The 23,457-nt window shown below is 45.1% G+C and overlaps 1 protein-coding gene across 4 annotated transcripts in view; it reads right to left on the bottom strand.

The window, feature by feature from the left end:
• The window catches only part of LOC143986525 (NACHT, LRR and PYD domains-containing protein 3-like), a 137,921-nt gene that overhangs the window by 45,194 nt on the left and 69,270 nt on the right, over positions 1-23,457 (bottom strand). For all 4 annotated transcript variants that reach the window (XM_077484879.1, XM_077484878.1, XM_077484881.1 and 1 more), the window contains exons 4-6: positions 22,229-22,267; positions 19,537-21,247; positions 17,207-17,350 (exon numbers count right to left, since the gene is read on the bottom strand). In XM_077484879.1, the coding sequence (XP_077341005.1) occupies positions 17,207-17,350; positions 19,537-21,247; positions 22,229-22,267 (1,894 nt within the window). The remainder of the gene's footprint in view (positions 1-17,206; positions 17,351-19,536; positions 21,248-22,228; positions 22,268-23,457) is intronic.

The following is a 23,457-nucleotide window of genomic DNA, read 5'->3' as shown; positions in this document are numbered from 1 at the left end:
GTGCGCCAGACGTATATAGGGCACTGTGGGGGCATATACGTTGGATATAAAGATATTAATTAAGGATAAATTTATTTAATTTTTTTTAAATTTTTTAATTAAGGGAGTAATGCATGAATATATATAAATATAAAAACTGGCACGCCCCCGGCCATCGGCCGGCCCACTACACTTTATGGACTGGCGTTTTGGCCAGTCAGACAATAGTGGGCGGGGCATGCACGTACATAGGGAGACGCAATCATCAGCATCTCCCTTAGATGCCCTTTCACTCTGCTGAGCGGTACATGTGTATGGCGGATGTCTCACGCCAGTACACATATTAGGTAAGTATTCCCTCAGTACATGATAACCTACTCCTTGAGTTCATACTCCCGCCCCCTTCCCCCCTCCCCTCCCTCCCTCCCTCCCTCCCCCTCCTTTCCTTCCCTCTCGTTCTGGGACAGACTCACTATTAGCATTTACTTGTATCCTTATAGACTTGGCTTGTGCAGCTCTACCGTACTGCACTAATAATTAAAAAAGGACATCAGCATTCTCCCTACTTTTCTGGCTGGCATATATTGTACCTATCGAGCGTGGTGAGTGCCTGTATAACTACACTTTATATTGGTATATGCATCTATGGAAATTCTCTCTCCATACTGATGATATGTCTACTTCCAGCTGTACCCACACCAATCAAGCTACCACACTATATAAACAATACCATCTTTATTGTGTACTACCAGTGCCATCTACAGAAAGTTTTGGGGTAGAACATCCAATTTTTAAATTACCTATATATATATATATATATATTAATGCATTACTCCCTAAATTAAAAAATGAATTAAATAAATGTATCATTAATTAATATCTTCATATCCAACGTATATGCCCCCACAGTGCCCTATATACGTCCGGTGCACATGGCCCCCCTCTGACAAGTATTGTTTTTTTTATCTCTATATACATTTGTGCTTTATATACATTTCTGAGCAATATGCATGCAGTAACATATATGTTTTATTTAAAACTCTGTAATTTATCTGTAAGATGTATTTATGTATTCTGTCTCTTTTTTTGAACTTTGAAGTGTTTTTTTACTCACGCCCCAGAAGAAGCGTTTTCTCCAACAACGCGAAACATGTCGGGCAAGTTCTGTGGATTCTACATCAGCTCTTCACCATAGCACCCATATACATCAATCTATATGCTCCACTGTTGGGTGACCAGTTCTCCTGTATAGATTTTGAACTTTTGTATTTTCTGGATTGCGATGTGTATCTGATGTAGATCTTCATATGTGTGGACATATTCTTTGTGTCAAAAAATCTTTTTAATGTTTCCTATCATGTATGTCTTTCTATTCTTGAATACATTTATATATAAAGAATACTAACTTATTACTTTTCTAATTTTTTGAACCTATACTGGTGCCTTTAAAATCCCAAAGTCCCTACTCATTTTTCTTCTGTAATTTTACAACCATATAATTGCTAGCATCAAGGAAGGCATGCACCTCATGAGAGACTGGCATATCATTCCCACTGGCACCGCGGAAGGGGACGGGATGAAACTCCCATATCTAACAGAGGATTCAGACACTGAAACTGGCTGACAATTTGGGTCATAAGCCACTACCTTCATTAACTCTGTTGGCCCAGGGGATGGCGATGTAGATTTATCCCCTTACCTAAACCCCTAAGTTGAGTGGTTGTTTTACCGCACAGATTCTAACCAGAATCACAACCTGTTACTCTGGTGTGTTACAACCGATTAATCCACCTACGTTTTGCCTCACTTAATTTTTACTTTTTTGTTTGTTTTTTTTTCCTTTCTTTTCCTTTTCTTTCTTACTAACCATCATCTAAGAAGTAATCCAGGAGACTTCCTAGAACTACCTTCTGGACTCAGCAGTCTTCACTCACCTACCAAAACCTCGCTTTCTGGGCAACCCAGCCACACGCCTGTGACAGGTAATGTGTACTATGCTAATATAAACATAACTGCAGTAAATCAGCCCCACTAATCACCATAGGATGCCTTTCAATATCTCTTCACTCAATGTTAAAGGACTGAATAGCCCTCAAAAAAGAGATGACAGAGAGAAGCTATTAAGCTTCACAGTGATATATTTTGCATACAAGAGACCCGTTTCTGTTCTCTCAAACCCCAAGTTTTTCAGAACCGTAAATACCCACATGTTACACGGCCAACGGCCCCAAAAAAGGGGGGAGTAGTCTCAGACTAAGTCCAATTTAAAGAACTGGATGTTTATATGGATAGCTCGGGCAGATATATAATACTGGTATGTGAGACTGACAATACTGTATATACTTTGGTTAACATATATCTACCTAACACAAAGCAGTTAAAGATTTTTAATAAAATATGAAAGAAAGTATCTTCAATGAGACAAGGATCTACTATCCTATGCAGAGATTTCAATACTGTTCCCAAAAGAGAGAGATGGACATTTCTGACTGATCTAAATCCCGACATAGAAGACTTTCTTTGGACCGTTTTATCTCTTTGTCGGGTCTTTACGTTGTATGGAGATGCCAGCACCCATCAGAGAAAGACTTTTCCTTTTTTTCAAATGCTCATAATTCATATTCTCGCATAGATCTGTTCTTGGTAGACAAATTTATGTTGCAAAAAATTGACCAATCAGAAATACATTGTATTACGTGGTCTGATCATGCACCAATTTCCATTGGCGTGGGGGATCACCGAGCTGAAACCAGAGCAAACAGATGACCTAATAATATTTATTATCGCAACCTACAAATTTAGAAACTATACTCTCAGCACTTACAAAGTTTTTTGCCATCAATGCTCCCTCGGTTGGCGATCCCTTCACGCTGTGGAATGCACATAAAGGAAATATTAAAGGTTTGCTCATTCAGATGAGCACTAAATGTAAAAAAAACAGCAATCACAAAAACTGGATGAGCTACTGACTAAGATAAAACACTTAGAAACTATTAATAAGCAAAACCCCTCCCTAAAACTTAGAGATACACTATTCATCACTAGGCAAGAGTTGAGAACACACCTGATAGCCCAACATACCACCAGCTTCGCTCTTTAAAAGCTCGTACTTACAGATGTGGCAATAAAGCTGGGAAAACATTAGCAAACCAACTAAAGGAAAAAATACCCACACAGAAAATATCTTATATTTGAAACCCTAAAACTAAAAGAATAGAAAAGTCACAAACCCTAAAGAAATTTTGGATGCCTTTAGTGATTATTATGAAGCATTGTATAATCTTAAAAATGACCAAGACACTCCCTGACCCAATGACGATATAATTGCGGACTTCCCGACATCAGTGAATCTACCTACTGTATCCCAAGCAGACTTAGACAAATTGAACCAACCAATAACGACCCAAGAAATAGAACAAATGATAAAGACCCTTCCACATAATAAGTCACCAGGCCCAGACGGTTACTCAGAATATTATCAGTTATTTAGTAACATCTTATCACCATACCTACAAATGGTATTTGACACTGCCACGGCTGTAGCTGGTTTTCCCTCAGAAATGCTCACGGCCACAATTATTACACTGTCCAAACCAGGTAAGGAACCTAACATCTCGCAAAACTTCAGGCCCATCTCATTGTTAAATGCAGATGTGAAGTTGTACGCCAAGCTATTAGCACACAGATTGACAAATATACTGCCCCAATTAATAAACTATGATCGGTTGGGTTTTGTGTCGGACTGACAAACGACAGACACTACTAGGAGAATGCTTAATCTTCTACATATAGCAGAAAAAGAAAGAAGGCCTTCTCTGCTTCTCACGTTGGATGCAGAGAAGGCCTTCGATAGAGTACACTGGGGGTACCTTAGAGGGGTATTGGGTAAGTTTGGCTTCTCCGGCCTGATACGAGATGCTATACTGGCTCTATATTCCTCCCCGTCAGCATATGTGTATACGGAAGGAATGTTCTCCAAATAATTTCAAATCACGAACGGAAAGAGGCAGGGTTGCCCCATGTCCCCATTAATTTTTGCACTAATAAGGGAACCCTTTGCAGAGAAAATCAGATCTGACCACTCCATACAAGGCATAGCATCACAATCGTACCAGCATAAAATGACATTATTTGCAGACGATGTAATATTATCAATATAAAGTGGAAAGTGCTAATGCGCTTCACCTCACTCAAATAAAAAGGTGTATAAAAATCAAAAAAATGTAATATTATCACTCTCTAACCCAATCAAATCTCTACCTGCAGCCCACAGTATTCTCCAACAATTTGGCAGAATATCCTATTACAAAGTAAACGCAATAAGATCAAACATAGTAGGCATAAGAATAAACAAAAGAGTACAAAATCATTTACAAGAGATTCTCCCATATCCATGGACCACACCGTCCATTACCTATTTGGGTATCAAACTCACATGTCCACTCTCTAAATTATACCAAGAAAACTATGTACCACTCATTAAAAAATGCCAGAAAGAACTCTCAAGAATTCAAAAGTTTTACCTATCCTGGTCCGGACGGTTAGCAGCATATAAAATGCTAAAACTGCCAAAAATACTTTATGTCTTTAGAGCACTGCCAATTCAAATACCCGCTAATTTCTTTACAACAATACAAAAACAACTGTTGGGTTTTGTGGGGGGGAAGCAGGGCGAGGTGCTCTCCTTTCATACAAAATACACATAAAAATGCAGGGGGTATGGGCCTGCCAATACTGAAGGATTATTGCACAGCACTTGTTATTGGCCAAATTAAAAATTGGTTTGTGAAACCAGTCGTCAAACCATGGTGCCAACTAAAACTTACTAGATTTCAATCACTTTCACCACTTTCATTTCTCATGGCCTCCGTCATACCTACAGCTAACCAAACCACAGACCACCCCACAATTCAAGCAGCGTGTAGGGCATGGTCTGAGATCAGCTTAGAAGGTTCAGCACATTACCCAATAGTCAAAGTCCCCATTCCTCTGGAATCCATCAAATGGTTAATCCCTAACATAGCATTGAATAAATGGCTTGAGAACAAAATAAGTAATATAGCAGATCTCACCACAGGGGATAAAATAAGGCCTTTCACATACATTCAGCAAAAATTCCGAATCCCAAACACAGAAATCTTTACCTACACACAGATCGCTTCTTTGGTTCAAAGTATAAAAGTGACACATATCCCCATCATAGAAAAATATGGAAATTCCTTCAGTCCTGCAACACCAAAGCTAAAGGTATAACATTAATATATAATTCTCTTCATTCTAAAGATGTCTTTCAGTAATATAATCCAATAATAAAGTGGGAAACAGAGTTGGGAAAGGCTTTCTCGGAAGCTCAATGGGAAAAAGCCATTAAATGCAACTATAAGTACTCTAGATGCTCAAACTATGAAGAATTAAATCAGAAACTTATGCTGAGATGGTACTTTACTCCATACGTTGTAGCCAAATTCTCAAGGGACAATTCCAATCTGTGCTGGAGGGGGGGGGGGGGGCAGGTAGGTGCTCTTTTGCATGTTGCCTGGGCCTGCCCTCTGCTCCGTAAATTTTGGTCAGATGTATTTAACCTGATTTCAAAAGTGACAAAAGTAAGTGTAAACCTAATGTGGAACAAGCCATTCTGAGTTTAAACACAGCGGATCATCCCTGCTCCATTAGATCCATATTTACACATATCCTATTATCCTATTATCCTATCCTAAGCAAATGGAAGTCCAGCGAAATTCCTAAACTGATTGAGGTTTCAATTAAAGTGAAGATGATTGCTGAATATGAAAATATAATAGCTTGCAGAGAGGGGACATACCAAGCATATCAGTCCAATTGGTCTTCTTGGAAGAATTTCTCCAAAGCCCAGGGGAGACCTGTTCAGAAATAGTCTTCACTGAGCGGACGCTACTTTTCATCTTCATTTTTATTTTTTGTTGTTATCTTGTCTATTCTTTTCCTTATTCATACTTCACCTTGTTGTGTCGGTACTTTCAAGATCCAGTGATCCTGGCTCCATTTTCAGTACGTACTTAGTAGATGAGACTATATAAGTAAAATAGAGGGAGGAGTGTGCCCCCTGAAGACACAGTTTGCCCCCAAAAGGGGTATCTGGGGGGTGCCCTTATCCCTGTGACCATGGGATAGATCCTGGTAATTCCTAAAGCAGCAGAATATATGTTGGAGCAAAAAAATCATGAAAGTAGATTACCCGCGACAATTAAGACCACCTCATACTGTTCATTGTTATAATTGTTGTACTATTTATTCTGTTAAGATTGTAAATGGAATTCTTCTGTAATCAGTAATTCTTCAATAAAAACCATGGAAATAAAATAGGGGATAGATTTATGACATTTTTATTATTATTTTATTAGTAATGGCAGCGATCGGCAAATTTTTATCATGACTGTAACATTATGGCGCACACATCGGACACTTTTGACACTATTTTGGCACCATTGTCATTTATACAACAATCAGTGCTATAAAAATGCACTGATTACTGTATAAATGACACTGGCAGTGAAGAGGTTAAACACTAGGGGGCAATCAAGGGGTTAAGTGTGTCCTAGGGAGTGATTCTATCTATGGGGGGATGAGCTATCTATGACAAGACTGCGATCACTGCTCCCAATGACAGGGGGCAGTAGATCTCTGTCATGTCACTAGGCAAAATGGGGAAATGCCTTGTTTACATAGGCATCTCCCAGTTCTTCTGGTCCATGACACAATCACTGGACACCATCGAACATCGAGTCCAGGGGTCCCACGGGCACAGAGCACATGGCACCCACAATGCCGCATCTTAAAGGGGACATACCTATATGCCCACTCGTACAGCCATGCTATTGTGCCAACGTATATCGTCGCGCACTGGTCGGCAATCGGTTAAAATCACTACTCCTGAAAAAATGGCCATTTTAAAAATGTTTTTGCATTGATACATGTCCCCTGGGGCAGGATCTGGGTCTCCAAACACTTTTTATGGCAATAACTTACATATAAGCCTTTAAAATTAACAGTTTTTATTTTTCACATTCATGTCCCAATGGTGTTTGCATGTTCACACAAAGTTTTTGTGTGTTCGCAAGTTCTGGTGAGAACCGAACTGGGGGGTGTTCGGCTCATCCCTAGTCAAGGGTACTAAAATCTGCTGTTTCCACCTGAATTCTGGGCTGGCCAATGAATGGGGGAGGTACGGGTGCTGCAGAAGTGATGGGCTGCTAATCAGGATTAGCAAACACATCAGGAAGAGCACTTTGGGCTCTACGGGCCTTTCTTTGAATTCTTGGTGGCTGTGGGGCACTTCTTGTGCTAGCCACCGCACCAGTCAGGTATACCTGACCTTAGCAGGGACTAGTGATGGACGAACTTCCGACGGGACGTTTCGCGAACGCGGACCGCGAACGTGGCCGATAGTTTGCGAAACAGAAAGTTTGCGGCGGGCCCCATTGACTTCAATGGGAGGCGAACTTCGCAAACCTATAGGTCAAATTTGCAGCCACAAAATAATTATTAGCTGGGCAAACATAGTCCCACCACATGGCCAATGACATAACACATGTATGAGGTGAATTTGGGATCGATAACTACAAGCATTCTTTTTTTATATGGGAAATTGTTCTGACAATTCAGGACTGTGGAGCGCATGAAGGCAATGGAGGAGACGGAAGGTCAGGGACCAGGGTAGGCAAAGAAGAGGGTGCAGGAGATGATCACCAGCAGCGTGACATACAGCAATGACACCTGCACTGTGATAGAGTCATCTGACAGCAGCACCATGATAGAGAGCACTGACATCAGCAGAGTGACATACAGCAATGACACCTGCACCGTGATAGAATCATCTGACAGCAGCACCGTGATAGAGAGCACTGACATCAGCACCGTGATATACAGCACTGACAGCAGCACCGTGATATACAGCACTGACAGCAGCACCGTGATATACAGCACTGACAGCAGCAGCGTGACATTAAGCACTCACACCAGCACCGTGATATACAGCACTGACAGCAGCACCGTGATAGAGAGCACTGACATCAGAAGCGTGACAATAAGCACTGACATCAGCACCGTGATATACAGCACTGACAGCAGCACCGTGATAGAGAGCACTGACATCAGAAGCGTGACATTAAGCACTGACATCAGCACCGTGATATACAGCACTGACAGCAGCACCGTGATAGAGAGCACTGACATCGGAAGCGTGACATTAAGCACTGACATCAGCACCGTGATATACAGCACTGACAGCAGCACCGTGATAGAGAGCACTGACATCAGAAGCGTGACATTAAGCACTGACATCAGCACCGTGATATACAGCACTGACAGCAGCACCGTGATAGAGAGCACTGACATCAGAAGCGTGACATTAAGCACTGACATCAACACCATCATATACAGCACTGACAGCAGCACCGTGATAGAGAGCACTGACATCAGAAGCGTGACATTAAGCACTGACATCAGCACCATGATATACAGCACTGACAGCAGCAGCGTGACATTAAGCACTCACACCAGCACCGTGATATACAGCACTGACAGCAGCACCATAAGCAGCCCCAGGAGGAAGTCAGCACAGCACAGGGATGGTGTGATCCCCTCATAATAAGCAGGCCCAGGAGTAAATCAGCACAGGACAGGGATGGTGTGATCCCCTCATAATAAGAACCCCCAGGAGAAAGTCAGCACAGCACAGGGATGGTGTGATCCCCTCATAATAAGCAGGCCCAGGAGTAAGTCAGCACAGGACAGGGATGGTGTGATCCCCTCATAATAAGCAGGCCCAGGAGTAAATCAGCACAGGACAGGGATGGTGTGATCCCCTCATAATAAGAACCCTGCAGGAGGAAGTCAGCACAGCACGATCCCCCCTGCTGCGCTGAACGTCCTTTCGGACAGGACACTGGATGAGGGGCAAGCCAACAGTTCGATTGCAAATTGGGTAAGCTCTGGCCAGAGGTCAAGCCTGCCCACCCAGTAGTCCAGGGGTTCATCACTCCTCAGAGCGTCCACATCGGCTGTTAACCCGATGTAGTCGGACACCTGACGGTCTAGGCGTTCCCTGATGCTGGATCCGGATGACACCTGTCGATGGGTCAGCTGAAAGAATGACCTCATATCCGAAGTCACCAACACATCTTCAAACCGGCCTCTTCTTGCAGGCGCTGTTGGATTGGTACCCACAACTCCTTCTCTGGGAGTGGGAGTTGCTCCTCTGCCAGCGCTCGCAAAAGCAGAATGCAGCATTTCTCAAAGCAAGACCTGGAAGTGCTGCATTCTGACAGCCCTCTGTGACGGCGGTAACATTTCCGCCATTTTGTGTTTGTACCAGGGGTCTAAGTACGTTGCCACCCAGTACTGGTCCTTGACCCTTATGCTTTTTATACGGGGGTCCCTATTAAAACACTAGAGCATGAAGGCCCCCATTTGCACTAAAGTGGAAGCGGTGTGGTGGCCTGGCTCCTGCTCATCATCCAGGATAATGTTGTCCTCTTCATTCTCCTCTCCCCATCCACGCACAACAGAGATCCCAGAAAGGTTTAAAGCATGCTCTTCTTGCTCCTCCTCATCCGCCCCAGCACCATCCTCCTCTGACTCCTCATCAGACTCCTGTTGTTGACTTGTCTCAGATAGGGTAGCCCCCCTGGGAATTCATCCAGCATTGCGACTTCCTCATCTTCCCGCTCCTGCTCCTCCACAGCTTGATCAATGACACGACGCAATGCATGCTCCATAAAGAAGGCATAAGGTACCATGTCACTGATGGCCGCCATGGCTGCGACTGACCAGTTTGGTGATCTCCTCAAATGGCCGCAGAAGTCTGCATGCGTCGCGCATGAGCAGCCACTGGCGTGGTGAAAAAAACCCCAGCTCCCCAGAACCGTTTCTTTCGCAGAGTTCATACAAGTAGACGATAACTGCACGTTTCTGCTGGAGCAGCCTATCAAGCATATAGAAGGTTGAGTTCCATCGCGTCGGGCAATCGCAAATAAGACGTCTGACCGGCAGATTGTGTCGCCGCTGAATGTCAGCAAGGCGAGCCATGGCCGTGTAAGATCGTCTGAAATGGGCCGAGATTTTCCTTGCCTGCCGCAAGATGTCCTGGACCCCAGGGTATTTGACAAGGAATCGCTGCACGACCAAGTTTAAGACGTGTGCCATGCATGGCACATGCGTGATTTTGCCCTGTTTCAATGCGCTAAGCAGATTGGCACCGTTGTCACACACCACTTTACCAACTGTCAAATTGAGCGGTGTTAGCCACTGATCTGAACGCAAAGCTGAAAGGAGTGCCGGGCCAGTGTGGCTCTTGGCTTCCAGGCACAACAGATGCAGCACGGCATGGCAACGTCTCACCTGGCATGTGGAATAGGTTCTGGGGAGCTTGGGCGGTGCAGCGGAAGAGACGCTAGCAGCGGAAAAGGAGGAGTCAGCTGAGGAGGAGAGGGATGAGGATGGAGTAGGAGGAGGAGGAGAAGAAGAGTCAGGCCCGCATGCAATCTGTGGCGGTAAAACCAAATCTACGCGGGTGCCACGGGTTACATGCTTGACGGCCGTCAGAAGGTTCACCCAGTGGGCAGTAAAAGTGATATACCTTCCCTGCCGTGTTTGCTAGACCACGTGTCTGTGGTCAGATGTATCTTGGCACCGACACTGTGTGCCAGAGATACATTCACTTGCCGCTGAACATGGCCATATAGCTCTGGGATGCCCTTCTCTGAGAAATACTTCCTTCCTGGGACCTTCCATTGTGAAGTTCCAATGGCCACAAATTTGCGAAAGGCCTCCGAGTCCACCAGTTTATATGGCAGTAGTTGGCGGGCTATGAGTTCTGACAAGCCAGCCGTCAATCGTTGGGCAAGAGGGTTATCCGGCGTCATCATTTTTTTACGCTCGAACATTAGGCCCACGGAAGCCTGCCTTTTTGCAGAAAAATGTGAGCTTGGCGTGATGGAAGGTGGAGTGGAGGACAATTGTGAGGAGAGAGGAGAAGGAGAAGTAGAAGACGAGGCTGGACGGTGAGAGCCTGGAGTGTGGCTTTGTGTGTTACGTTGCTCCCACTCGGCTCGGTGATGGCTGCCCATGTGCCTTCTTAAGGCGGTCGTCCCTAGGTGAGTGTTGGGCTTACCGCGACTAATGCGTTGACTGCAAAGATTGCAGATGGCAACGCTATTGTCAGCAGCGGACACGTTAAAAAAAGCCCACACTGCGGAGCCATGTGCCGGTGTCCTGGGAGCGCCAGATGTGACCGTACATGGTCGATGACTCGCTCCTGATACATTTGCAGTCTGCTTTGTCCCTCCTGTGCAATGTAAGTTAGTCCTGCTTCTCCTCCCTATCTGCTGGTCCATATCTCCCTCTGAACTCCCCTCCTCTTCCTCTCTTGTGGGCACCCACGTGACATTACTAGACACGTCATCATCAACGTCACCTTCCCCACCACTATAAGTAGAGATCTCGGAGTAGGCAGCAACACCGGGGACCAACCTCCTCCTTGGGCTGATCTGGGTACTGTCGTCAGACTGCTGAGTAGCGGTTGTTGCTACCTCCTCTTCCTGATCCAATACCAAGAGTGGCTGAGCATCAGCAATGTCCTCTTGATATGGATCGGAAAATAATTCCTGTGACTCAAGCGGAAGGTATGTGGTGGTGGTGGTGGTGTTGTTGGTGGTAGTGTCTTTGGGGGTGCACATAGCAGAGAGTGAAGAAGAGGGTGCAGATCGAGAGGATGAGGAGGGTGCAGAAGAGTAAGGCTGAGTGAGCCACTCAACCAAGTCTGGTGCGTCCTTTAAAGTAATTGATTGCACCTTCTGCAATTTCCCACTTTGGCTCAAGGCTGTTGCTCCTGCCCTACCCCTACCACCCCTGCGGAAGGGCCTGCCTCTTCCTCTGCCTGTCATTTTTTAAATGACTCTGTGACAAAACTCTTAGTCCCTATACCGATGAAGGACTGCTGCAGTATAGGGCAGTGGTCAGCAGTGGTGCACCTCAACCCTATCTATTGTGGACCGATACCGGTCCTTACAGAACAGCAGACTGTGCCTCACTCAACCCTATGTACTGTAGCACCCTTCACCAAGTTACCAGTTCTTATAAGGACCTTTGTGGACCAAGTAGGTTGTGTGTGACTGATTAGCAGACTGTACGTCAGTCCCTATACCAATGAAGGACTGCTGCAGTATAAGGCAGCGGTCAGCAGTGGTGCACCTCAACCCTATCTATTGTGGACCGATACCAGTCCTTACAGAATGGCAGACTGTACCTCACTCAACCCTATGTACTGTAGCACCCTAGACAGACCAAGTTACCAGTCCTGATAAAGAGCTTTGTGGAACAAGTGAGTTGTGAATGATTAGCAGACTGCAGCAGAAGGGCAGCAGTCAAGTATAATATGCTTTCTATATTTGGAAGAAAGAATATTATACGTGTACAAGCCTATTACCATACCACTGATACCAGTCCTGAAAAGAACCTTTGTGGAACTAATAGTAACAGCAACTGTTTAAACTGACCCTCACTGCCTGACACACTGCTTCCTTACTGTCCCTATACAAACTGGCAAAACAGAGGAGACTGGAACAATTACTGGTCACTCGAATAGCACTTTTGTGGACCTGATAGTAAAAGCTAATGATGATGATGATGATGATGATGATTAATCTGGCTGTCCCTAAAATAGCAGCAGACACAGCGCTCTGTCCCTTTCTCTAAACTGACAAAAGACACTCAGGCTGCTGCAACAATCAGTAGCACAGCAAACCTATATACACCTAACACCTATGCCAGTCCTGAAAAGAACTTTTGTGTACCAAATAGCTAGTGGTTTATCTGTCCCTGCTCCAAACAGCAACCTTTCCCTATAGTGACAGAAGAAAGAATGTAAAATGGCCGCCGGATCGGGTGTATTTATAAGTTAGGGGGAATGTCCAAGTGTCCATGTGCTGTCAGGCCGCGTACACACGGGCGGACTGTTCGCCCAACTTAGTTCGTCAAACAATCCGACAAACAGTCTGCTCAAAATTTGCATGAACGGACTTGACCACACACGATGAACGAACAGTCCGCTGAAAACGAGCGTGATGACGTGTACAGCACGTACGACGGGACTAGAAAAACGACGTCCTATACACTGCAATGCAACCTTCGGGCGTGTAAACCCTTTCTGAGTATGCGCGATACTTAGTCCGTCCAACTTGCCTACACACGAGCGGACTGTCCGCTGAAACCAAGTTTGGACGGACAAAACCAAGTTTCAGCGGACTGTCTTACGGAAATTCCGAAAATCTTTGTTCGTCAGACTGTCCGCTGAAGCCCACACACGAGCGGACTGTCCGCTGAAACACTGTTCAGCGGACTAAGTTGGGCGAACAGTCCGCCCGTGTGTACGCGGCCTCATGTCTCAAATGGCTGTCCTGTACCCTATGATGGATGTGTCATCAGGTCAAAGTTCCTTTACACAGTAAAAACACGGAAGTCTGCCGGGCGAACGGCGCCAATAGTCCGCCGAACTGGCGGACCGCGAACAGCCGAAATTCGCCGTGAAACGACCGCCGGGCGAACTGTTCGGCCATCACTAGCAGGGACCAGTACCCTGTCATCAGAGCTATCTGTCAGGGTGATCTCTACCAGTTTGTATACTGAGCCTGAATCTGACAGTGTGGTCTCTTCAATGCTGGACATTTATAGGTACAGCTAGTGTGACTCACAGGTAAAAGAGCACCTGGTTGTCAGTGACTGCTTCAATCGCTACAAAAAATGAACTGTTAGTGCTAGCAGGGATCGGGCGTGACTCTGCTAATGCTGCAGTTTTGTGTGCTGTGTTTTGTAAGTGACAGTGATCTATTGATACTTCACTTGGGTGGACTGGGCGGAGCGGCTAAATGCAGGTGCTGGCAGGTATCTGGGCTGATTCTAATAACGTCACATTTTTGGGAATGCTATACTATTGGGAACGCTAATATAGATCTGATCAGATCAAAGATATTGATCCGTTCAAATACTATACTAGTAATGGAGCTATATAGTGTGAGTGTGTGTTCGTGTACCTGGCACTAATCTGATGATGTCTGGGATTGACGCTGACCCTAACTGACACTAAAACTGATGTCACCCGACAAGAGATCTGTACACTATACTAGTGACACTGTGACAGGGAGTGAAAGGGTTAACTCGGGGGAGGTGATCAGAGGGTTAAACCTTTATTAGGGGGTTAATGGGGAGTACCCTAAACCTACCTGGGCCTACCACTAACTGCCCTAGCACTGATTAGGGACACCAATACAGTGACTAGTGAAAAATCTGAAAAATGCACTTGGTGACACAGTGACAGGGAGTGAAAGGGTTAACGGGGGGGGTGATCAAGGGGTTAAATGTGTACCTACATGTCCTGGCGTCAGTGTAGTGTTGGTGTACTCACAGTAGATGTCTTCTCCTCACTTGCTGGAAACTAAAAGGGCTCCACGAGGGGAGATGACATCACTTCCTCTGCCTGTGTTTACATTACACATGTAGAGGACAGTCTGCCATTCACCAGAACCGATCAGCAGGTCCAGCCCAGAAATCATTGACCTGGGCCTATAGACTGATCGGTTCTGAAATCAATCCAATCGTTGTGGGGACGGTGGAGGGGGCGCGCACCCCCCATACCCACACACGTGACCGACATACGATGATGGTGATTCACACAGGAGAGCCAACCTGCCGCAGTACAACTGTGGTGGCTGGTCAGGAACCGGTTAATGCATTTCCCCCAATACTTACCTGAGCCTGATCTCCATCCAGCAATGTACACAAGAGCAGAGGATCTCTTGGCTCTCTCCCTTCTCATTGGCTCAGACACAGCAGGGGGAGCCATTGGCAGAGGAGGACTTGAGGCTTTTTATGGCAGACAAGGACTCATAAAGGGGATGGGAGTTGGGGATGTTCATCATTTCTTCTAGTGATGGGGGAGGGGTAACTTTCCAGGATTTATAACTCCTATCCTGCAGAAGGGAGACAATGACAGATGATATTTCTGGAGTATGAGTTGTATTGGTTATGGGACGGCCTTTTGTACAGAAGTGAGAACTGTCTGAGGTCTTTGTCTTCAGAGGAATGAATTGTGTTTTCTGTCTTTATTATGGTCAGGACAAAACATTCCATTCATAGATTTGTAAATATGAAATATTGGATATAAATAATTAGCATTTTCATTTTCAGCCAGCAGGTGGAGCTGAAATCTCTTTTCCACATGTTTACCTGCCTGTCCTTTCAGGATCACTGTACAATCCATGTTATTTACAGATCTCAGTAGCTCAAGCTGTAATTTCCCTTCATAACTGAATGACTCGGGGGAGGGGAGGGGGAGCAGATTGCTGAGACCCACCGGAGGGGCCTCACTGGACATTTGTGAAAATTGAGGATGAATTGATCCGTGGTGTCTGTAGCTACAGAGGTCAGTGAGGTCTCGGTCACACGTGTGTCAGTGCCATGTGATTATGTGACATTTATTCATCATTTCTAATGCCTGATAACCACCTTCCATGCCTGCCATGAATATTACAACGGCGGCACACAGTGCTGGTCACACAGGAGCGGTAGCGTTGTGTCGTGTTATAAATGAAGCCGCATGTCGCTGTCATGAGACATCCACGCTTGTCAGTCGCCTCCATTCATTTCATGGTGATGTCCAATAATCGCTGGGCATTGGAGGACAGACAGCGGAGGCTCCGGTATCCCAGAATGCACTGGGAAATAATAGAGAAGTAGGACAGAGCAGCTCCGGTTACTTCTGGTTGTACAGAACAGCCGTGTGGTAACTCCAATAGCTTCTGTGTGCCGGCAAAATCACCAACCAGCCGGCAATACTGACAGTGCCAGGCAGGAAATGTGTCACTGCACAGCCAAAAACCTCTTCCAATTATATATACTAATCAGCTGAACACAGAAGGATTCATCCACAAAATCCAACACCAAATACATAGAAAGACAACTGTGCAGCACAACAAGTGAGACTCCCTAAACCTAAAAATAGGATTTGTATTTCAAATGTTTAAACAATCCACACGTGTTTCAGCACAATTATACAGGAATATTACAATGTTAGAAAAAACAATATAAGTAATATATCGTCAAAGTGCTCAATATTGCAGCATGATGAGTGAGACCACACAAACTTTAGCATACTATGTACATCAAAAAACCTACTTTGTGGTCGGCCACTTATGATTGGTGATGTGCAGTGACACCTCCCTTACAGGATAGATATAAAGATAGCTGTGCAGCACTAGAAGGGAGACTCCATAAACCTAAAAGTGTTAATATTTACATATTTTGAACAAACACAAATATACATGATGAAGCCCCGCCTAGGGCGTAACGTGTAAGGTGGAGACGTCATCACGCCTGTCAGATACACTAGGAGAGCTGCTGCTATACTGTTATGAAGGAGAGGAGGGTCGCCGGGCGCTCTGTGCATTCTTACATGGATATATTGTGATTCTATGTGAGGATATATTACATGTTATTATTAATAAACTATTAATGACCCGAGTATCCCAGCTATTGTGACACATACAAATAAAACAGATGTGGTAACAAGTCACCAAGCGAGTATTATCCTCAGACCGGGAAATCTGTCCTCCAGGGGGCAGGAGAGCGATAGTGAGTATGATGACATAGCGGCTGGTTTTCATTCTATAGAATTATTGTAATATATCCGAAATCCACATATCAGAGGAGATCATTTCCTCTACATCACTTCCCCTGTAGGCTCCTCCCACTAGAAGAACAACCCCTCCCCCGGACATTTCTCCAGCATTCTTATAGTGTTTTCAGAGCTTGATAAACACAATGAAGACACATGATAAATGTCATAGAAGTGTTACTGAGCATTGCTTCCTTCTACATAATCATCAGACGTGTGAGCGAGTCCTAAGGGGGTCTATTCCATCCTATTTCCTGCTTGTTAGGAATATGGAGGGTCATTCCATATGTACAGAGCCTGGTCACTGTTCTACTATAAGGGGAACCCCAAATCCCATGGATGAGATTACAAAGAGAAAGATTCCCTCAGAGAGAGGAGAAGACATGAGAAGAGGACAGGTGATGGAAGATTCTACATGGGTGAGGATGGAGGACACCCAGAGATAGAAGGAGACACTGAGAGACGGGAACAATCACAAGACGTCACATTTCCCCATCACGGCACATCACACATTTCTCTTACCATAATAACTGAATTTTACTCTCCGGGTTCATCAGAAAGGAAAGAGAATCCGACATCCATTCATATCCTGAAGAGAAGGAATCTTCTTCTTCTGCTTTGTCCTCTCCCGGACAATCTTTACTGGAAATATTACACCACCAAAATCTAAAATCCAATAATGAGATAATAATTATCACCAAGAAAGTATGACCTCTGACCCCAAGAATAACAATGTAACCCCAACATTTCCCTTCCACATGGCTGCCTTCCCTCCGGCTCTACAGCCTCATACTGGACCTGATGAGGACTTCTCATTGGTGGCTATGAGTCGTCTTTGAAGTCACACTCCAGACAAAACTTAAAGGAGGCCCCTGATATGTATACGGGGTCTCCGGCCTTCCTACACAGGGGTCTCCATTCAGCTTCTGGGAAATCCTGGAACACCACTTTGGTTCCAGATATAAAATGCAGTCCAGACATTCCCATCTCCGCCCACTTCTGCAGACAATTAGCCCCTCCAATGTTGGGATGATGATGTCACACCCCTGACATTATTTCCCTCCCCCACATCTCTGAACACAAAGCTTTCCCTCCAAATGTTCTGTGTGATAAATGGTATAATTGGGGGCAGGGAAAGGGTTAATGTGATGTAAATGATGTGATTGTTCCCAGAAGTTGTGTAGAAGGTGATATGTGGGAACCACCATTTAGCTCTGGTTCACACAGCACAACATGAAAGTCGCAGCCACTTCCAGCTTGACTTTGCTCTACAACTTCCCGGCGACCAGGTGCGACTTCAAAGTGACTTTACTGAGAAGCATTCCTATGTGACTTTGATGATCCGTGTTTATAGCGTGTTTTATCACATGACAAAACATGTGTCTGATAACCGTGATTGGGGCGTCATTAACAATCAGGCTGCATTTACATCTGCATGATTCTGAATGCACATCAACCGCCAGAAATTGTGTGCTTTGCTGCACGTTTCAGAAATGTGCTGCGACCGTGCGTCACGCTTGTACTGCAAAGATGGCAAGGCGAGCGTGATGCATGTTTCCAAAACGTGTGGCAAAGCATGCGTTTTCCTGCAGGTTGCCGGGCATTCAGAAACATTCAGACACCAACGAATGGCATCGCAAGTGCAGCGTGTGTTGTCACACATTTTCAAAATGCACAGCAAAGCATGCGTTTTCTTACGGGTTGGCGTGCGTTCAGAAACATGAAGATGCAGATGAATGGTAACACAAGTGTGATGTGCATTGCCACACAAAATACGCAGAAAAGCATGCGTTTTCTTGCGGGTTGCCGTCAGTTGTAAATACGTTTCCATTCATTCACATCTGTACATTTCCAACTGCACAGCAATCTGTAAGAAAATCCATGCTTTGCTGTGCGTTTCATAAATGTGCGACAATGTGTGTCACACTTGTGTTATTATTCATTTGCTTCTGCACATTTTTGAATGCATGGCAGACCACAAGAATACATGCGCTTTGCTGTATGTTTAAAAAACGCACAGCAAGGAGCATTGCTTTTGCATTACCATTCATTTACATCTGCGCATGTGTGGCGTGCGTTGCTGTGCATTTTTCAGACATATGAAAAAGCGCACATTTCCTGTGTGTGTCGCCTCGTATTCGGACGCAGATATGAATGCCAGCTGATTGTTAATGACACCCCAATCACAGTTATCAGACGCATGTTTTGCTGCCAAGATGCATGACGCTCCATGACTGAGAAGATTCTTGAGCTACTTTGGGGTGTTTGTTGCATGTCGGGCAGAACATTCCAGTGAATGGGCTCCCTATACACAATGTGTGATTACACATGAAAAATACACAAATAATGGAAGTGGGAATGTGCATTTCCGCTACGCTCAGGTGTGACTGGGATGTGATTGGAGGAAGATTTTAGGCAGCAAGGATGGCCAGGGAGGAGAGGTGGGGGGTAAAGAAGCCTCAGAAGTCGCAGCAAAGTCTTAAAGATTCAGACAAATGTGCGACTTTCTGGTGATTTTACATTGAAGTCTATGGGAGTCGTGCAGCACAAGAATCACACAAAAGTAGTGCAGGAAGTATTTTTTTTGTTGCAGTGACTCAAATCGCAGCAATTAAGACAACACCCAATAAAATCTTTGTGTTTTCACCTGACCTGCGACTTTACATGTCATCAGAATGTCGCTGGAAAATTGCTGTAGTGTGAAGCAGGGCTTAGGGCTGAGGAAAGTGTGAGTTCCCAGGACTTCTAACAAGTGTGGTAGATGGAGAACATGTCTGATAATCACCGTTATACTGTATGCAGGTTCCTGCCCATTCTCTGAATTCAGTTAGGATATCCTCACACTCACTTACCTGACCTCCTGACTCCTGTGTAGGAATGGAGATAGACGTTTCTGGCACTCTGGACCCACAGTGAGAGAATCAAAATGTAAAGTCTGAAAACTTTCTCTCTTCAAAGTCTTCAAGCAATAGATCAGCTGCTTGGAATAATTCCTGTTCATCCACAAGTGATCAGTATCTGAGCCGCACAGCTCCAAATCTGTATAACCCGACATGACTCTCCTAATGAAGTCCTCATCCTGAGTCTCATACAGACAGAAGAGGGTCTGAGTATAGAAAGTCTGATTGATGCCCTTCTTGGCCCATTTTCTCATTGCAGGTTTGGCTCGGAGTGAGATGGAGATTCCTGTGACCTCTGAGAATGTCTTCACCTGATTTTCATTTAAGAGACCAAACAGGAATTGTACAGATAATGATAAATGTGAGTGACGTGATCTGAGGTTACGGAGTGATTTCCCTTTACAGATCTCCGGGAGGAAAGTGCCTTCCATAGACCCAAACCCATCATCCATCCCATAATAGAGAGCAGCAAGGAACTCCTGTACACTCAGGTGGATGAAGCTGTAGCAGGTCTGGTGACGGACGTCCCAATGAAAGATGTTCTCATTCAGAAATACAGACTCCACCTCATCCAGAGAAAGTCCATGTCTTTCTAGATCTTTCTTCTCAAATAAGATTTGTCCCTTCAGAAGTCCCTGATTGGCCAGAGCACACAGCTTCTTCAGACAGGTTTGTTTCCGGTGTACAGACTGCTCCTTCTTGCTGTGATGGGTTAGTAAAACCTCCAGGTAGAGAAGATAAATTGAAGTCGTTGTCTTACACTGAATTACATCCAAATCTTTTCTTATTTCTTGTGTCATTACAGTGCAGACAATCCAGCATGTGATGGGGACGGCACACATGGTGTACACAACGTCATTGTCTTTTATTATACTGAGAACCTTGTCTGCATCTTCTTTATTTCCATAGAATTTATGGACATATTCCTCCCGATCCTCCCTTGTAAATCCCTGGATTTCCACATTGTGAGAATCCTTGATGAATGTGTTAAGTTTCTCCATGGCCAGTGACCTTGTGGTGATGATCAGAGAAGATTCTGGGAGAACATGTCTCCTGAGCAAGCTTTGGAGAATTATTTCTTTGTGGGTTTCCATAGAAATGTCAGGACAACCCTCAGATTTCTTCTCCAGAGTCCACCTCAGTTCATCAAACCCATCAACTATGGTGAGAAGTTTTCTCTGACTTCCAGGATCCTTCAGAATAGACACCAGGTCATCTGAACTCAGTCTGCAGGTTCTGGATAAAAGTCCCACAAGACTTATGTTTTCAGGGATGGTGTTGATTTCTCTACAGCTCAGATAAAACACAAAATCAAACTTGTCTCGGTAGAGATCCCCAGAGGCCCAGTCCAGCATGATCTTCCTGGAGGTCATTGTTTTTCCAATCCCAGCAGGTCCTTGTAACACCACAATCTTAGGGATGAACCCACATTTATCAGGGTCAAAGAGGGCCTGGATTGTGGTTGGGGGTCTTTTCTCCATGATCTGTAGATGTCTTCTGCCTGAACTCCTTATTTCTTCTTCTTTTCCCTCTTTATTCTGGGGTCCCTTTATCATCAATAAATTGGTGAATCTTTCCTGTAGATGAACAGTCTCCCCCATACGGGAATTATATTCTGGAATCCTCTGGAATTTCTCATTCTCTCTGTGTTCTTTACTGATGTCTTTATGAGAGAAAAGAGAATATTTTATTTCTCATACACACATGAAATAGTATTTATAAGACAAAGTTGGAAATATTGTATTTCAACCATAAACCCGAAGAATGGAACCCTAAAAGAAGATATCCCATGAAATACGGGAGGACTGTGGAAGCATCCAAACTATGGACACACCATCCAGACCAGAGGCATGAATAGAACCAACAGGGCTCCGGTGCAAGAAACCATGAAGGGTACCCCCTGACTGCTGGGGCCCTTTTCATCAGTCTCAGGCCCTTTCCTCTGGTCCCCTCCCTACAAGGTTGGGACTCTTCTCTCTGAAACAGGAAAGAGTTGTCACCTTATCCCTTTAAACCTGAACACATAGTGATTACACCGGTTCTGTGGCTGATTAAGGTGGTAATTAAACTCACTTGGTGCCTTACCTGCACTAAATTAGTCTCAGAACCTGTGTAATTCATATATGTTTGGGTTTAAAGAGATGAGGTGGAACCCTAAGGCAGGGGCCCTTTCTGCTTGTTCCTGTCGTGGGGCCCTTTATAAGTCATGGTTCAGAATGCTGCAGCTTATGTGACTTTCAACACAAAGCCGCATGACAAGTCAAAACCCATTCATTTCAATGGGTGCTGTCCTAATAAATGTGACTAAAGTCACAGCAACAAAGAAAAAGGGAATCCTTTTCTATGGCGTTGGTGTGATTTCAGTGGCATAGACTACAATGTCAAATCACAAAATTTCAAACAAGTCACAAGGAAATTGCAAGCAAGTTGCACAACTTTGGGATCACAGCAGTGTGAACTGAGCCCATGTTCTGCAGTGGGCCCCCTTCCTGCCATCTTGGGCCCCCTACAATGGCAGAACGCCAGGGCCTGGTCTTAAGTGCAATCTTTGTGACCTGGCAGTCCCACCACTGATCTGGACTACAATAATAACAAAATGTTCATCCAGAAGAGATTTCATATGAAAAGTGGATGTCCTACTAACCTGATAATGTTTTGCCATGTGTCGTCTTCTTCAGTTTGGCTGGAAATAAGATTAGGGAAGTGATTAGTCCTGACAAACATCTGAAATGTATAAAATAATAACTAAGAGAGTTATTAGTGTAGCAGATCCTCCCAGACACCATCATCCCACCAACCCTCTGTAGATTGGAGTCTCTCCTCCTCCAGGTGATGGGAGAGTCTTTGCCTGGTAACATCTCAGCACATTGCAGTGACATGTGACCATGGTGGGGGGCCAGAAAAGCCCCCAATTCCCTATGCAGGTATACAGGCACCAGGGCCGGTAAAAGGCAGGGGCGGAAGGGGCACGTGCCCTGGGCGGTACCATTTGCCATAGGAGGGGGGCGCAGCCTGCAGGTGAAGTTCTGCCATAGCCGCCACCCGCCAGTGTGTACAAGTCACCTATGTCAGCGCCCAGCGGCACTGTACAAATTGTGTGTGCCGAGTGCGTGCACTCCTACATCCTCCCTTCCCTCAGCTTCACTGTTTACTGTCTCCTACTGTCACTGTTTCCTCCCCCTATGGAGGAGTCTCATAGTCCCTGCCAGCGGCGTGACGTCACTCACGGCCAGAGGCGAGGTGGGAGGACTTAGAGGAGCGCAGGGAGCTGTGTCAGACTCGGCGCTGTGACCTAGAGGAGCTGGTGCCTGGCTCTAGCTGGAAGGAAGCCAAGCTAGAAGATTTGGAAACTGGATTGCAGTGTGACAGACAATGTGCTATGGTCCGGACTGAACTGTTGTAAAAGTAAGCAGAAACAGATTAATAGATGGCTGGATTGGGGGAGGGGAGGAGGCTGAGGCAAGGTTACTGACCACCACTGATGTTTAATTTCTGCTGTGACAGATGGGGAAGTGTGTGGTGTGTACAGTGTGTGCACCCTCTCCTGCATGGATTGTGGCTGGAAGAGGAGAGCTGCCTTGTAGTGGAGGTGTGCTGTGCATGCGGTGTATTGTGATGTCCAGGTTGGCATAGCTTTATGACAGGTGAGAGTATATGTAATGCAGGATGGACAGGGTTGGCAAGGTGTCGCATTAAACCTAATTGAACTTGTATTGTTTTAAAGAGGAAGTAAACTCTGATGGGTTTACTTCCTCTTTGTCTCCCTGCAAAGGTAAAGCATAATGGGCTACTATGAATCGTATAGTAGCCCATTATGTGCCACTTACTTGACACAGGAGCCAGAGATGTCACCGCTGTCCCCTGTAGTCCGGA

Source organism: Lithobates pipiens, unplaced genomic scaffold, assembly GCF_037356315.1.
Source record: "Lithobates pipiens isolate NorthernLeopardFrog02 unplaced genomic scaffold, aLitPip1_a1.2 Scaffold_167, whole genome shotgun sequence".
In the NCBI taxonomy this organism is placed as follows: Eukaryota; Metazoa; Chordata; class Amphibia; order Anura; family Ranidae; genus Lithobates; species Lithobates pipiens.
The sequence above is the reverse complement of the archived record's forward strand: the minus strand, read 5'-3'. Positions and strand labels throughout refer to the sequence as shown.